Source organism: Rhinatrema bivittatum, chromosome 3 (assembly GCF_901001135.1).
Source record: "Rhinatrema bivittatum chromosome 3, aRhiBiv1.1, whole genome shotgun sequence".
Classification (NCBI taxonomy): Eukaryota; Metazoa; Chordata; class Amphibia; order Gymnophiona; family Rhinatrematidae; genus Rhinatrema; species Rhinatrema bivittatum.
Window position 1 is genome coordinate 408,442,120 of NC_042617.1, and position 17,121 is coordinate 408,459,240.

Sequence of the window (17,121 nt, forward strand, 5' to 3'; positions counted from 1 at the left end):
CCACACTGTGAATGATCTGCTCTGTGTATAGGATTAGGGCTAGAGAAACTGTTCTCAGCTGATGACATGATGAGCGTACAAGCTGGCTCCATTACTTCTCAGGGAGCCTACACCAGGATGGACACAGTGCTGAATGTACTGCTCCCAGAGGTCTCATGTGGTATCCATGTAGGCTGATGGCCTTTATGTGTTGGACTCTTGCCGCACACCCCTTTTCAGGCACTTAGGGCCCATGTCACTGCCTCAGACATAGTAGGTGTCATATATGCCTCTGACAGATGTGTTTTATGTGGGCAGGTACAGTAATCAGTGCTGAGGAAGGACTTTGACGCCCTCATTAGCTGTTCGGGACAAGCAACACAGACATCAAAGTTGTTTGTTGACAAACATTCCAAGAACATATGTATTGCCCATGTGTAGGTGCAGGTAGTGTTGCAGGTAGTCCATACGCAAAAGATAAGTGTGTGAGTGTGGGACTCGGTGAGCGATGTGCTGTGTTAGTCTCTGTCCATCTCTGTGTCTGGGGGTGCTGTTGCACTCTGAGATCCCTCCCTTGCCACAGAAATCCATACCCCAGAACAGGCAGTGTGTGTGCATGAAATTTGCACACACAGCTTTTAGACAGCAGTGATGGAGTACTTGCACTCTTGAGAAGGGGCGCCTCTGACATTTTAGCATATGACCTGCAGTATGAATGCCCTCCTTATATTCTGGAATTTCCTCAGAGGTGTGAAAGTTGCCAGTGTGACAGATCAAATATGCAGTCTTACGTGTATGTGTTAGTTGACATTTGTCTGACATGGACACCGTTCCCCCCCCCCCCCCCAACACTGCGCTTTTCCACCTAGTATTTGGAGTGCTCCTAATAGTCCACTTCTTTGGGGGTGTTCAGGCTACCGAGAGCGTAAGCTCTCACAGAGGTTTGCTACTTTAGGAAGGGAGGTAGTGGATGTTAGACGATGTCTACTGAATGTGGAGATGCTGTGATGGCTGGAACATGGAGTGTCAAGGACCACTTGATGGAATCAATGTAGGGATGATTCAGACGAATGATTTGCATGATGATGATTTACTGATAGCATGTAGTCAGATACCCAGTGCAGGTGTGTGTGTGTGTGGGGGGGGGGGGGGGGCTGGGGGATGGTTTGCTTGACAGGTGCTGCGGCCTGGCAGAAGTCCTATTTGTCAGTTTCTTTTTGCTGTCTCTGGTCTGCTTTGCCTCCTCTCTATTGATCATATCATGCACAGTTGACATAGAGGCTGCCATCCCTGGACACATCATTTCACACTCATAATATCCTCTGTATATGCTGGCAAAGTAGGGCTACCTTCTTTCTGCCATATGTAGGTCAATAGCTTTCCTGTCCATACATAGAGGTAGTGCACCCATATCTGCTGGTGAATGTAGGGGACATGGTTTTCTTAGCACTTCAGGTGATTCACTTGGACATTAACCAACCTTTCCCTTTGATACTGCTGTGTACTTGCTGACTGTTGTTACCGAGTATAAGCTGCTGTGTGACAACTAGGGAGGAGGAGTGAAAGAGTAGTGTGTTTTCAACAATGTGTACAGGCAAAGAGCACAGGACCTAGAGGGCTGCTGCTGCTGCTTCGGACCAGGCAGACTTCAACAGATGTACTGCCATCTGTGTAGTGGGTTGCCTTTGGGATCTGGATGATTCCTGTAAGGCCATCCTTACCTTACATGAATTATAGAGATCCCTAAGCATTCTAGTTTAGAGATTGCCAGCCAGTCTGTGGAAGTCTGCCTGGTTCCAAGCAGCAGCTGCCCTCTAGGCCCTGTTCTCTTTGCCTTTGCACATTGTCGACAACACACTACTCCTTCACTCCTTCTCCCTAGTTGTCACACAGCAGCTCAAACTCAGTAACAACAGTCAGCAAGAAGACACCATATTAGATTTACAGTGAAAGTGTCAAAGGGTTGGTTACAGATAGCCTTTCAGTCATGACACAAGTATAGTTGGTATAATAAATGCATTTAGCAATATTAATTTATGTGCCTCATTGTTAACCATTGTGATGGCTCCCAGCTTAACGACGGTATACAAAAGAATGTAAATAAATAAATAAACAAATAAATAAATAAATAAAAGTAAGGGGTCCTAAGATGAAGTCTTGTATGATGATTACTTAAACTTCCCCTTAACACCACACAATCTCTACATGTACAGAATAAACTATGTGCACCAGCTATCTACTGCCCATTTAACATACAGGCCCAGGTAAGCATGAGTTAGCTAAGAGTATATAGTGTGAAGCAGGCAACAAGAGGCAATTCTGAAGGTCCCCAGTAATGAGCTTTTTCTTTACCTCTTGCTGTATTCCTTAGGAACATACACTGAGCATTCTGTTGTATGTCCTAGGCCTTATTGTCTTGCCAGCTAGATAAGTGGCAAATTTTGAATATGCAAGGGCATTCTAGCATGCAAGATGATGTGGATGCCAAACCTTGTACCTAGTGAACCATTAACACAATATTACACAATGAAATAAGCCAACCAGGAAGTGTAGTTTCCAAATCAGTGACAACTTTATTAGCGAAGACATGTTTGAAAAACATCAATGTTTTAGATAATCATAATCTGCAAGGACAAAATAGCAAAAAGCACAAACCATTATAAATTTAATGAACAGCACATTCTATGTAGACCTGCACATATACTGTTTGAAATAGGATCATTACATATACAGGCTTAGCATCTCATCCTTTTGGCATAATCATGATTACAACTAAGAACAGAGAAAGCGGAAGTGGTACCCCAATAGCTACAGTACAGCTCTAATGGTCTAGTAGTAAAGTAAAGCAGCACTAATACTTGCTGTTATCCCAAAAGCACAGACAATCCATGTTGAAAGAGTACACTCAAGGGGGACAGCTTAAGGGCCAAGGCAGCAGAGTTCTTGTAACAGGCTCAGACAGTCCATGTTGAAAGAGTGCATTCAAGGGGACAGCCTAAGGGCCAAGTCAGCAGAGTGTAGCATGGAGGCAGCAGGCCCAGGACTGGAGAGAGCAGCATTGAGACAGCAGAATCAGGACTGGAGAATGCAGCATGGAGGTATCAGAACCAGGTGAAGACAAAGAAGCATGGAGGGAGGAGCCCCAGCAGAAGACCCAGCAGCATGGAGGTAGCAGCAGCAGGGGCTAAGATGAGACACCAGCAGCATGGAGGCAACAGCAGCGGAGCTGAGATGAGATGAGACACCAGCATCCAGAGCAGGAGATGAGACATGATAAGAAGAGGCAGCAGCTGGACCGTGACTGGAGGCTGCTTCAAGGAAGATGGAATATAGACAGAGCATCAAGGAGGTCTTTACAGTAAAGCTGCTGGACCACGGTGGTTTACAGTAGACCATCCTTTCTGTGAGCTGGCACAGCAAATCTGTAGTGAGGACGGGCCCAGCAGAATTCTCCCATCTAGACAGCACAGCAATTCTGTAGTGAAGACGGGCCCAGCAGACGTCTTTCATCTAGATGGCACAGCAACTCTATACAGGGGCCTGGCCAACCAAGTCTTGTTCTTTGGCCTTAGAGGACAGGTGTTTCAGGTGTTCATGGCCCCTTGCCAAGTCTTGGCTTGCCACTTGGGGGAGCATGGACTTTGAGGGTCTACCCATCTGGCATCTGTCAGGATGGGGACTGGTGTGGAGTATGGAGTCCATTAATGTTGGGGAAGACCATCATCGGGCATCCTTTGTGGGATCTGGATGTGAACATCCGTCATGCTGTTCATTGCAGCAACCAAAGTCATGACATTCTGGGTGTTGACAGCGGTTTGATCATGGAGGATCTGGTTCTGCCTGTTTACAGCCCTTCTAAGGTGCAGTAGCTCTGCCCGTATGTGCCTCAGGTGTACCCCATGCTTCCTTTTGAGCTGATGAAGCTGCTCATGCATGGAGTCATCTGTTGGTGGTGGGGATATTGCTGCTGGTGGCTGCCCTGATTCCAGGCCTGGCGCCAGTGTTGGAATTTGGGCCTCCAAATCAGGCATCAATGTGCTTGTAGGCTATTCCTGCCGAGGACATAGTGCTTCGGACTGGCGCTGTGATATGCTGGCTCAAGGTTGTACAGATTGTAGAGGCTCTCAGTCAAGGCTGTGTTCCTCCATTAAAGCAGAGAGGGTAAGGGACATATTAAGTGGACATGTTGAACCCAGAGGTTTTAGCATTGCCAATGGCTTCTGAGCCAGTGGCTGCTACTCCTCCTCCTCCTTTTCGCTCACCTGGGTCTGTGCATCCATGAGTAAGACCCTGTGGAAAGCTGGTGGTGAGCTGCTGGTCCTTGGAGCTACCCAGCTGGTCCCTGGGGCTTCCTGGCTGGTCCATGGGCCTTCCTGGCTGGGACCGGCAGCTTTGTGGGTGAGAGCTTTGGAAACAAAACATAAGACATAAGTACCAATAGCAGCTAGTATCCTTTTTTCATTTGGCATCAGAGGTGCACTTTGCTTCTTTGCATTGTGAGTATCTAATGTCAAATGACGTGTACACCCATTGCTGCCTTCCCATTTACAGGTGATGTGAACTTACTGGCTGCAGCTAGCGTGGTGTCTAGTCGCTCATCCATGCCCTTGAAGACATCCGGTCCCAGCCTTTCCACGAGGTGCTTCTCCATGGTGATGAGGACAATGGGACAAGGTACTGCTCCTCCGGTCCATCTTTGATATTTATTTCTTGCTGCCACCTTGGTTTTCAGCTGTGCCTTGATCCTGTGCGCCCCCTGCTCCATGCTTCGTTGGACACCACTGCGGGTGCTGATGCCCTGGGCTATGTTGTGCCATATCTGGCCCTTGACTGCCTTCAAGGTCTTGGCTGCCTGGTTGCTGAAGAGAATGGCATAATGGTGTAGGACACCTGCAATTACCATATCATTCTCCTGCATGCTAAACTTGATAGCCCTGAGAAGAGGCTGTGGAGCTGCCTGGCTGCCAGGAGGGAGTGCCATGTCCATTTCCGGAAAGATGTCCTCCCTTTACTCACTCTCCCTCCCATTCCCCTCTTCCCTCTCCCCCCCCCCCCCTTCCTTCCCACCTCCTGCCCCTGCTCTGCCAACTCCCTTCCCCTCTGCCCTCGATCTCTATCCCTGGCCTGTCCTCCTCCTCCCTCCATCCTCGTCTGTCTAACCCCTTCCCCCTGCCTCCTCCTATCCCTTCTATCCTGCCTCTCTCTACTCCTGTCCCTGTCCCTACTCCTACTCCTCCTTCCCCTAGCACTACTGCCCTCATCCTCCCACCTCCTCTCCTCCCTCCTTCCTCTCTCTCCTCATGCCTCTCCTCTCTCCTTCCTCTCACGCTCCATTTTCTCCACAATTTCCACTCACCTCTACACTCCTCCTCCTCCACACACCTCCTTACTCCTCCACTCACCTCCTCACTCCTCCACTCCTCCTCTCACCTCCTCACTCCTCTACACATCTCCTCATTCCTCCACTCAATTTCATAATCTTCCACACACCTCCTCATTTCTCCACAGAAAATGACAAACATGACAAACAAACACAAACTTTCATACACACAGATAGACAACAGGCAAAGGTAAGTTAAACAGAAGGATAAACAGTAAAGGACAGGACAACGTACTCAGAAATCTCAATACCAACTAACTCCTAATCTACTGACCACTACTCACCTCCTCTTCTCTAACCCACGCCTCGACACACCCTCAAAGAAGGAGCTGCATGATGCCTATATATATAACCTGGAAAAAAATAATGTACCATGCATTAATTAACGCGAGGTGTGTCAAATGTCATGGCAAACGGTAACACAACGTGCTGTGCGGTGACGCAACGTGCAAAGTGATGACAGAACGCCACATGCACTGACACAGCACCGCATCTGTTATTTACCTAGGCAGTGTGGCAGGCTGCAAATTAGCCTAAACATTCCCTTTTTTTTATTGCAAGCACTATTTCCGCGATATTTATAGTGATTTGATGAATCTAGGCCTAAGCCGACCAAGTTCAAATATTACTACTTATCTGGTTATGTTAGCTGGGTAAGTAGTTCCTTTCTGGCTTTCTGAAATGCCCAAGAGTCTTAGACTCAAAACTGCTATAGAATTGACCTGGACATGATGTTGTACACATTCATTCAACAACTAACATTAATTAAAAACTATGTTACCGAACCTTATGGCACCTGTGTAAACTGATAGATTTTAATAACATTACTTTTATGTGCCTTACTGTAAACCGTTGTGACGGTACCCACCTTAACGATGGTATAGAAAAAGATTTAAATAAATAAATAAATAAATAAATAAATAAATAAATGAAATTTTCTGCCCATTCCTTAGCTGAATAAGTACTCATCTGGCTAAGTATTTATCCAGGTAAGTGACGGCCTTACGTATCTGGCTAAGTGTCACTGAATATCGACCTCTGAGGATATTACATAGACTGAAATACATTCTTTCTTTTGCTGACTTTTGAGTAGTTTTACAGGCCATCAAACTAAATGCAATAGATTAGTGTAATGCCCTCTATGTTGGTCTATCAAAAAATCTCTTCTGTGCCCTTCAGATGTAAAATGATGCACCAGGTTAATAATTACTGAGAAGCCTTTTAAGCAGCACACTACTCCACAATTAGTTGAGCTTCACTGGCTGCATTGATGTATAGGGCTAATTTCAAGCTGGTCAGATTTGTTAACAAGATTTTGAGGGGTGAGAGGCCTCAGTATTTAACAGAACTTTTATTGCCCTCTAGCCCTGTTCCTGTACTGAGTTCACAGATAAGAAGTTGCTAGAAGTTCTTCTCCTGCTGATGTTTATTTGGTTTCAACCTGAGAGCAGGGATTTTCTGTAATTCGACCAATCTTGTGGAATGCTATAGCCATTACTTTTTGTGAAATTGATGATGACCAAGCTGTTAGGAAGCAGCTTAAAGCATTTTATTTTACCCAAGCCTCTGGAGGTTGAAACAGATTGATTTACAGTATAGTTTTATTGATTTCAGGTTTATCAATTTTACTGTATGATTTATGTTCTTGACTTATGTATGTCAGAATTTTTTTTGTGTGTGTGTGTGTGTGTGTGTGTATATATTTTAAAATGTAATCCATCCTGAACTACTTGTCTGGGTAGGGCGGAATATAAGTGATTTAAAATAAATAAATGTACAACTGGATTTGCAGTTCTGCATATATTTTTGATTTAATGTATTTCAGCACAAGTACTTGATAGAAATTATCAGAAGTGTTACACTAACTAATTTTTGTTCAATGAAACACAATCCTTTTACAAGAGAATAGATGAAACAGGGAAAGCAAGCAGCTGAAGACACCTTCAAAATAAAGTCATATCAAATAATTCAAGAAGGAGGTGATAACATTTCTCAAGAAAGAAAATTAGCATCTCCACATATATAATGTTTTATTTTGAAAATAGCAATGATAACAGATGATAGTGGTTTCTTAATCCTCCTGATTTAGTAAAGATATATTAGCTATGATAAAAGAGTTCAACTAGAGACACTCCTGAGGATTCACTAGAAATTAAGTTTTATTCAATGATAGAATCACAGAATAAGCAACTCACAAATATATTTACTTATGTACAAACAGATTCATGTCTCAAATTGGAATCATAAGTTCAAGGAAATGAATATTCATATTTGGAAAATTCTCACTGTCCCAATCAAATGCTGTAAAAATGTTGTCACCAATTCCTCCACAAGTTATATTGCCTTCTCCCAGCCCTTATTGAGGTTTGTATGCACAACTTCTTTGCATATGTGTTTTCTAAATTTATTTATTTAGTTTATTTAAGATATGTATTGCTTGCACTATCTGAAAATCCTAGGCAAGGTACAAATTTCATACATAAAAATAATGATATACAATAAACACACAATCACTAATTTCTGTTGTGAGACTCTAATCAGTTTAACCTTGCCATTTTCAGCCTGCTTTTGGTCACCATAAAATAAATACAATGACATACTTAACAATGATACTTGCAGAGTAAAACATGCTTCTGTAGGAATAACCATCTAGTAGAAATAACCATCTAGATTTTTTTCTGAAGCATTTTTTTTATCTGTTCCTGCTCTTAAGACATCCAGCAGAGCCCTGCTACTGAAAATAATTTGTCTCTCCTCTCACATAAATGCATAAGTGGCAATTTTCAAAAGTCTTTACGCAAGTAAATGGGCTTTTGAAAATTGCTAAGATATATGCTACTTTTACGTGTGTAAATCCTTTTGGAAATTATCGCCATAGCCTTCAGGGGGCTTGTCTCTAATAGATCTTTCGTAATGCACTAATACTGTGGGGTGCTATCGAGTTCAAAACTTTGAAAATAAAAGTAAGAATTTTAAAACTGTATCCTCCATGCAACTGGTACTCAGTGTGTTCATGATTTTTCTAAAAGAGTTTTATTAAAAAAAAGTTAGAAATTAAAGCCCTAAGTTAAATCATGCTATTATCATAAAGGATATTGTTTCTATTTTACATATTTATTCATCAGAGTTGGGTTGTAGGATACTTTAAACTACAGCATATAACATAGGAGGAATGTTTACAATTACAACCAATCTTATAATCAATGTAAAAAGGTTTTATTTCTTAGCCTTTGAGCTGTGTCTGATTTCAATGACACTGATTACCATCTGAATCTATTGCAGTATACCTGAGTATTATGATTATGGGCATGGAACAAGTGATGATGCGTACAACAGCTATGGTAAGGCGAGTTTCATTTTTTTAAATTTGTGAAATCTGAAAAACTCACTGCCAGCCAGGAACAGACTGACCATTTGCGCAATAGGGCAGTGCCCAAGGTTCCACAGCACTATCCCCTAGCCTCAGATGGGTGGTTAAGGGCCAATGACCCAGATCACTGTCAGTCTGCCCTTGCTACCAGCTGAGGGGGCAATAATGAAAAATGTTTACATGGGTAAACACATGTTCACAAGTTTAACTATGTAAAATCAAGGCTTAAAAATTGCTCCATGAATGCTGTGTGTGCTAGATGACCGCATGTATGATTTTAGTTCAGTCAAAAGCAGAGGTCACTGGGGTTGGTATAATGGGATTGGGGCAAGTACAGGAAAGTATGCACTAGGATTTTATTGTGAAATCCCTTTGTATACTTTCAGGCACATAAAGCAGGTGCAATGTAGATGGTTATTTTGTATTTGTAATATGAAAACTGACTTGAACTTTTAAAGGGAACGTACCTGTGGGATTTGATTATTGCCCTATGAAAAAGTACATGTCCATTTGTTGCTGTTTATAAAGTCACAAATTAAATAGGTTTCTATATTTCAGTTTGAAACCTGCTTTAATGGACTTGAGCCAGAAATTAGACAGATTAGTTTAGATCAGAAGCTCAAAAGCAATTAATTATAGTTGCAAATCAATTTTAACAGCAACAGTGGGAATGCCAGAGTATAATTTCATAGTGTCGTTTTTATTCTTACCAAAGTGACAACAATTGAATAAACAACTATCATCATTTCAGATATGTTACGCTTGATCAAGTAGACGTTGATGGGGAAAGGCAATTATTGATGATCTTCAGAAAGTAAACATAAAAGAGTGTTGGGAATTTAGCTCCTAACACAAGGTAGTTTGGGTGTCTAAAATTAGATATCTGAAGTCTTTCATGAAAGACAGGGGTGGTATTCCAAGGATAGGTGATTATTGCTTTTAGAAACAGGAATTTGAAAACAAATAGAGCAGCAGTCTACCTAGCTTTAGTTCTAGTCCCAATGTACATTTTAAGCACAAATCTCAACTTTGGTCCCCTTCCACACACCCCATAAGCACTACAGAGTTTGAAAACCGGGTCGTAAGTCCTCCGATGCCTAGCTCTACCCTGAGTAAATTTGGTTGTTTAAAAGTTGATAGAGGGTGGAGGGAAACACATACAGACAGTACTATCCAATAAGCCTCTCTTCTATCAAGTCAAGACTAAACATAATCAGGTGAATTTTCAAATGGGTTATGCGGGTAAATGTAACATACTATCATAGCAATTAAAAAAATGCATTTACCCAAATTAAGTACACTTACATTAGTAAGCCCTATGGACAATTCAATGGAATATATTCTAGCAATTTTCAAAAGACCACTTACTCAACTAAAGTGCATTTACACATTTAAAACCAAATTTTAACCATGTAAATGCTTTTTAAAATCAGGCCCAATATACTTTTGAAAGCTTTAATTTTATTTTTTGTTTTAAACATTAAAAGATTAATTTTAAAAGATGCGCTGATTTTATAACAGACGCATGTCGCTACATGCATGTTATAAAATCCAATACCCGGTTTTTACGCACGCTGGTGAATTAAAATGAGACCTTATTAGCTGAAAATTCTTGCAGATTCCTTTGTGCACTAGAAATGTTTCCTTTTCTAATTAACCATCTTTGTTCAAATATGGTTACCCAAGAAATTCCCATAGGTTAGATAGGAAACAGCAAAACAGATTAGTAAAGCAATAACTTTTGAAGTGTTTAGAGTCCATATTGCAATACCTGTTTTTCTATTTTGTGTTTATGGGAAAGAAACCTTAGTAAATCAGACCTTTAACATTGTTCGGATGACCCCCCCAAACACCAATGTTTACTGATGATTGGAAAGTGAGGTTAAATACCAGAAGTTCTAGTTAAAAAAAAAAGATGAAAACATGATCTAAAAAATATACATTATGGGGTAGATAACCTACATAAGCATATTAATGTTAAAATCAAACTTCCTAATTTGTTCCTAACAATCAGGTTTAATTTGCACACCTAGTTTATTATTTTACATTGTTACCGTACTATGATGGCACATGAGTAATTTGTAATCTATACCACCCATATTTCTCTTTATTGTGCCCTTCTGTAAACCGTTGTGATGGTATTTAACTTAACGACGGTATAGAAAAAATTTTAAATAAATAAATAAATAGATTTTAAAAGCCCTGCGCGCCGGTGCGCCTATTTTGCATAGGCTGCCGGCACGCACAAAGCCCCGAGACGCGTGTATTTCCCGGGGCTTGCTAAAACGGGCGGTCCGAGGGCATGTCTGTGGTCCGGGGCGGTCCGGGGGCATTGCCGAGTGCCCCGACACAGCAGCCTGTGTCGGGGCTTGGCCAGCGGCAGGCGTAACTCCATCGAACAAGGTAGGGGGGGGATATAGGTAGGGCTGGGGGGTGGGTTAGATAGGGGAAGGGAGGGAAAGGTGGGGGAGGACAAAAAAAAGTTCCCTCCGAGGCCGTTCCAATTTTGGAGCGGCCTCGGAGGGAATGGAGGCAGGCTGCGCAGCTCGGCGCTCGCAGGCTACAGATTTTGCGCAGCCTTGCGCGCGCCGACCCCGGATTTTAAAAGATACGCGCGTATCTTTGAAAATCCGGCATTGCACAAATTCGTACAAGAAGTCCATGCTCCAAAGAATTTATAATCTAAATGGGAACTTGAAATAATGCAAGATAAAGGGGGCCTATTTACTAAAGATTGTTACTGTTAATTCCATAAAATTAGCCATAATCCATGGAAAATGGTAAAAAGCTGTTGCATGCAAATTAAATGAAAACAGCTCATTAATAACTGCATTAAGCCACATGATTTGCAATCACTCACCATTTAAAACAAAAACTTATGCATGACATTTTATATGGTTGTGCACATGTGCCGCTTCTACCGCGTAAGTGGGGCGATTTTAATTTATAGGTGCGCCAACACAATTACCAGTTAAATCAGTTTGTTTCCATTTTGCCCAGTTACAGGATAGGACTTTCTAACTTCCTTAGCTAACTAACTTTTCTATTACTCTACCTGCCCCAACCCTTAAAACCCCATTGGCTAGGCTAGTATTTTTTGTTTTATAATTTACACACCATCTGTAGCAGAAGTAAAGTTATGTGGTAGGGGACCCCGGCACATGCTTGTGCATGTAAATACTTAAGCACTGGTTTCCATTTAAATTCCCAGAATGCCTATCCCCGTCCCTTTTTTGGACTTTTTCTTTTGTGCCTGTACTGGGAGATATGCATGTCCATGGATGCTTCTTAAAATATGTGTGCTGCACACTAGAATGAGAGACATTTATTTTATTTATTTATTTATTTATCTATTTATTTAACTCTTTTATATACCGACATTCATGATCAGTATCATATCATATCGGTTTACAAGGAACAAGGGGGTATAACTTTAACAAACTATTTAACAAGAAAGCAAAGTTATATTAAACAAGGTGAAATGAACTTGGGAGCTGAGGTAGCCGGAAACAAAGGATAGAAGAGGTAAATAAAAACTTAACTGGCGGTGGATGGGGGGGGGGGGGGGGTGCCTAGCTGCCTGTGTAGCTAGGTATGACTAGGTGGCATTTGCATGGTTCTGAAGTTTATGGGAAGGCTTGAAGGAATAGCCAGGTCTTGAGTTTTTTCCAAAATGTTAGTGGGCAGGGTTCCAGTCTGAGGTCTGGGGGCATGGCATTCCAAATCTCTCTCATTTGTTATGCATAGGGCTTTTAAAATCTACCATTATTATTGCAGCATAGCTGACACAGCATCAAGAGCAAACCCTTGAGACCTACTCTGGCAGCTGGTGAACATGCCCTGTAGTGGGACAGTCTGGAGCTTCACCTTAACCAGCAGGTTGAGCCTTTGGATTCTGATGGCTGGCAGGACTTAGGGGGTCCCTAGGGCAACGGTGGTAAATAGAGTCCAGACACAGAATAGGATCAGGGAAATAGGAGGTTAATGGAGTCAGAGACAGGCCGAGGTTGGTGCAGGTGGGTATCAAGAATAGTCAGGTCTAGGCAAGGGGTCAGGTTCAGGTGGCAGGCAATCATGGTCAGGTTCAAGCAAGAGGTCAGATCCAGGGAGTAGGCAACAGGAACAGGAATGCTGGCAACACATACTGCTATGCAGGAGATCCATTGCTGAGACATTGAAGGCGAGTGTGGACTGAGTTTAAATAGGGTAATGCCATAGATGTCATCACTAGGCAACTTGAGGCCTTTCCTTTCTTTGGCCCTTTAAATCAAGCTGAAGAGCATGCATATATCTAAGGATCCATGGGGATGAGCAAAATGATGGTGGTGCGCTGGTAGCATTGATGCCACGCTGAAAGTCAGAGTCTGAAGAGCACAAAGGCATTTCCTGGTGTGTTGAGAGGATGACAACAATGACAACAATGCTGAGATGAGTGATGCCAATTGTGGGCAGCTCCTCCGGCATAAGATTGTAATAGTACCCCTACCTCCAAAATCCCCTCTCCAGTCTTATGCACATGGACATATTGGTGAACCTTCTGTGGAATTCTGATATAAGTTGGGTGATTTTTAGGTTAGAAGTGGGCTCCCACGAGTTTTCTTTGGGTCCATGGTTTTTACAATCAATGAAGTACTGTAAATGATTTTGGACTCTATGAGAATCTAGGATCTCCTGTACTTGAACTATCTTCTTCAGTGGCTACTTCCATGGTCTGAAAGGGTGGTATGCCTGGCCAAGACAGAATAGCAAGTTTTAGTAAAGTGATGTGAAATACATCATGAATCCTCAAGTACAGTAGCAATCTGAGCTTGTATGTTCAGGACCTAGTTGTCAATCAACAGGAAAGTGCCCTATGAAACATGGGAAAAACTGTATAGAAGGTATCTTGAGTCAGGTTCTTGGTGCTAAGCCAGACTAGATGCCCTGGGTGTAGCTGCGGTTCTGGATGATATTTCCTACTGGCTTGTTCTTTAGAATATTTTGCTGTTTGGATAAGAAGAAAGTGGGTCTTTTTCCAGATTTTCAGGAGCTGCTGTCTCATCAGGTTAGCTGCTGGATAATTGTCAGAGATAGGAACTGGTCTGGGCACATGGGGATGGTGTCCAAAGATAATGTGAAAGGGCGATGATCCTATGGAACTGTTTACATGATTGTTATGGGAAAACTCAGCCCAAGGAAGGAGAGAGGCCTGATTATCTTGTCTTTGGTTCATGTTGGCCTGCAGAAAGGCCTTGAAGTTTTGTTGCTCAGAGCATAATAAGGGGTGGTGAAATCCAATGTAATTCCAAACTTCCTGCACAGGCCTTTCCAATATTGAGCAGTGAAATGAACCCTTTGGTAAGAGAAAATATGAAGTTGCAATCCATGCAGATGGAAGATGTGTTGGACAAAGAGCTTAGCCAATTCAGGAGCAGATGAGAGACTAGAAAGAGGAATGGAATATGTCATCTTTGAGAATCTATCCACAATTGCCTATATTTATTATTATTTATTTTAACACTTTTTTATACCGGCATTCGTAGGACACATCATGTCGGTTTACAGTCAACTGAGAAAGGAAATTACAATGAACAAGGGAGGGGCTAACTGGGTAATATACAAAATACAAAGGAAGAGAGAGTCAACAGCAGAATTACAACTTTTTGCATTCAAGTTAGGGTTAAGTATGCAAAGGAACTTATATACAAATTAAACGAGGCATGTACACTTGAGAAATTGGCATGTGTGGGCTTATTTACAGTATGGGGAGGCAAGTGCACATATGTATAGTTAAAAGCTAGAGGGGGGGGAGAAAGTAGGGAGGGAGCAGGTGGAGAGGGGCGGGTGGGGTAAAGTGAAAAAGGGGTACAGTAAGGCACGGGTACTTTGAGGGAGGGGTATATGGTACATATATATGGTAGTACATATATATATATATATGGTGTATATATATGGTATATATGGTGGTACATATATATGGTATATATGGGTACACTATATGGTAGTGTTGCAGCCAGAGAGGGGAAGATCTCAGACAAAATCTGTGGCCACATGGGTTTGGAGTTCTGTGAGGGCTGGCAGCAGCTGTAACAACCCCCATGGTTGTGCTCTGACACTTTTATGCATGGCATGTGTAAGTCAGGACCCTAATTAAAACTGAATGTTGGTCTTCATTTGAAGTCACCAATAGTGTTACATGATCCATTCCGATGTCCGGGTGATGCCAGGATGACCAGATAGATGGGAGTCATGTGCCCATTCAAGAACCTTTTGCCCTAGGTACCAGAGCACCACCACCTTGCCGGAAGTGACTGTGAAAGTGGACTGTGGAGTTTCCAGGGTTCCCTCAGAATCAAATGACCAGAAGAGAGGATCAGCTCAACAATTCTTGTCAGTGGACCCATACCGCAGCTCGAAGTCAAATCAATTAAATTACAAGAGCCATCAGGCTCACCAGGGGTTTAACCTCTGAGTTTGCACCAAATGTTCAAGGTTTTTGTGATCTGTATAAATGGTTACTAGATGTTTAGCCCCTTCCAGAAGATGTTGCCATTCTTCTAAGGCCAGCTTGATCTCTGCCAGAAAGAATTTCTTTGAGAAATAGGAGCAAGGCATCAGGATACCATTGTGGTTATGCTGTAGGAGAACAGTGCCTACCCCAGTAGTAGACTCATCTACCTCCAGGATGAATGACTTAGATGGATTTGGGTGTTGTAGGCACATATCAAGGGTGAACTCTTCTTTCACCTGCTCAAAGTCCTGAACAGTATACAAGATCCAATTCTTGGTGCCACAGCCCTTTTTAGTAAGGGCTGTGAGTGGGGCTACCAAGGAGGACTAGTTGAGGATAAATTGCTTGTAATAGTTTGCAAACCCCAGGAAGTGTTGCAGTACCTTGAGGCCTATAAGCTGGGGCTACTCCAGTATGACTTTTTATTTCTCTGGGTCCATCCAAAGGTCTTAACATGTGACAATATATCCTAAGATGGAAAGTTCTTCCTGTTTGAAGGTACACTTCTCTGACTTAGTGCAGAGATGGTGCTCACGGAGTGTTTGGAGGACATGTTTCTCATGATGTCAGTGCTCAGACAATGTCTTTGAGGAAATTAGGATGTCATTAGGGATGTGAATCGTTTTTCAACGATTAAAATTATCGTCCGATAATGTTTATATCGTCTTAAATCGTTATAGAACACGATACAATAGAAATTCTAACGATTTATCGTTAAAAATCGTTAAATCGTGTTAGTGCGCACTAAATCGAGTTAGTGCGCACTAACTCCCCGTTAGTGCGCACTAACTCGATTTAGTGCGCACTAACTGAAAATGATACAAATAAACACTTTCCAGGTCACTGAAGGTCAGTTAGGAATGAATATGTGTTCCTATTGGCTGGCTGCCCTCTTATCTATTGATATTACCAAGGTTACCACTGAGGTGATGGTTGGGGGGATGGGAAATGGAACTGGAAACTAACGAACACCAACAGAAAATGAAACAAAGTGTTCACACTTCCCAGGTCAGTAAAGGTCACTTAGGAATGAATATGTATGTATGTATTCCTATTGGCTGGCTGTGCTCTTATCTATTGATGTTACCAATATGGTTGGGGGGATGTGAAATGGAAACAGTTGGAAGCTTGACAAAAAAAGTAATGTAATGATCAGCACTCACGTGACTAGAACTTGTTTGTTTATTATTTTTGTTAGCAGGCACCTGAAATGCTAGTGCATGTTGAATTTGCCAATCACTGTGCATTTTAGAAAGGTGGTCCTGGCTGGAACTGTACACAGTTCAAATATATGTAATTGATTGTTGGTAAGTGTATTTTTTAAGTAGCCACACTGGCACCAGTATGTTTACTTTTCCTCCTACTTAACTCACTAGCTCAGCTTTGTAAGAAGGGCTTCTCTGCTTGTGTGTTGTTTTTGTTTGGTGTGAGGAGAGCAGAAACATCAGATCTTTATTCAATCTACTACAGTCATCTCTTACAGTGCCCTATCCCTATTAATACCAGGAGTGTTGTGATCTTCCTGCACACAGTGCCCTAACCCTGATACCAGTCTGAGACAGCTCCCTCCCTGCATTACTAGTGAGAGGCTGGCTTCACAGACAGGGGGGAGCTGCCTGACCCTCACTCCTGACTTCCCCCATGTCCCAGCTAGTGAATGGTGTGTGGGTGAGGGGGGGGGGAGGATGGTGAAGTCTGAGACAGCTCCCTCCCTGCATTACTAGTGAGAGGCTGGCTTCACAGACAGGGGGGAGCTGCCTGACCCTCACTCCTGACTTCCCCCATGTCCCAGCTAGTGAATGGTGTGTGGGTGAGGGGGGGGGGGAGGATGGTGAAGTCTGAGACAGCTCCCTCCCTGCATTACTAGTGAGAGGCTGGCTTCACAGACAGGGGGGAGCTGCC

The 17,121-nt window shown here is 42.6% G+C and overlaps 1 protein-coding gene across 2 annotated transcripts in view; it reads left to right on the top strand.

The window, feature by feature from the left end:
• KHDRBS2 (KH RNA binding domain containing, signal transduction associated 2) overlaps window positions 1-17,121 on the top strand; it is a 1,412,749-nt gene that overhangs the window by 1,365,819 nt on the left and 29,809 nt on the right. For both annotated transcript variants that reach the window (XM_029595673.1, XM_029595674.1), the window contains one exon: window positions 8,642-8,700. In XM_029595673.1, coding sequence (XP_029451533.1) covers window positions 8,642-8,700 — 59 coding nt within the window. The remainder of the gene's footprint in view (window positions 1-8,641; window positions 8,701-17,121) is intronic.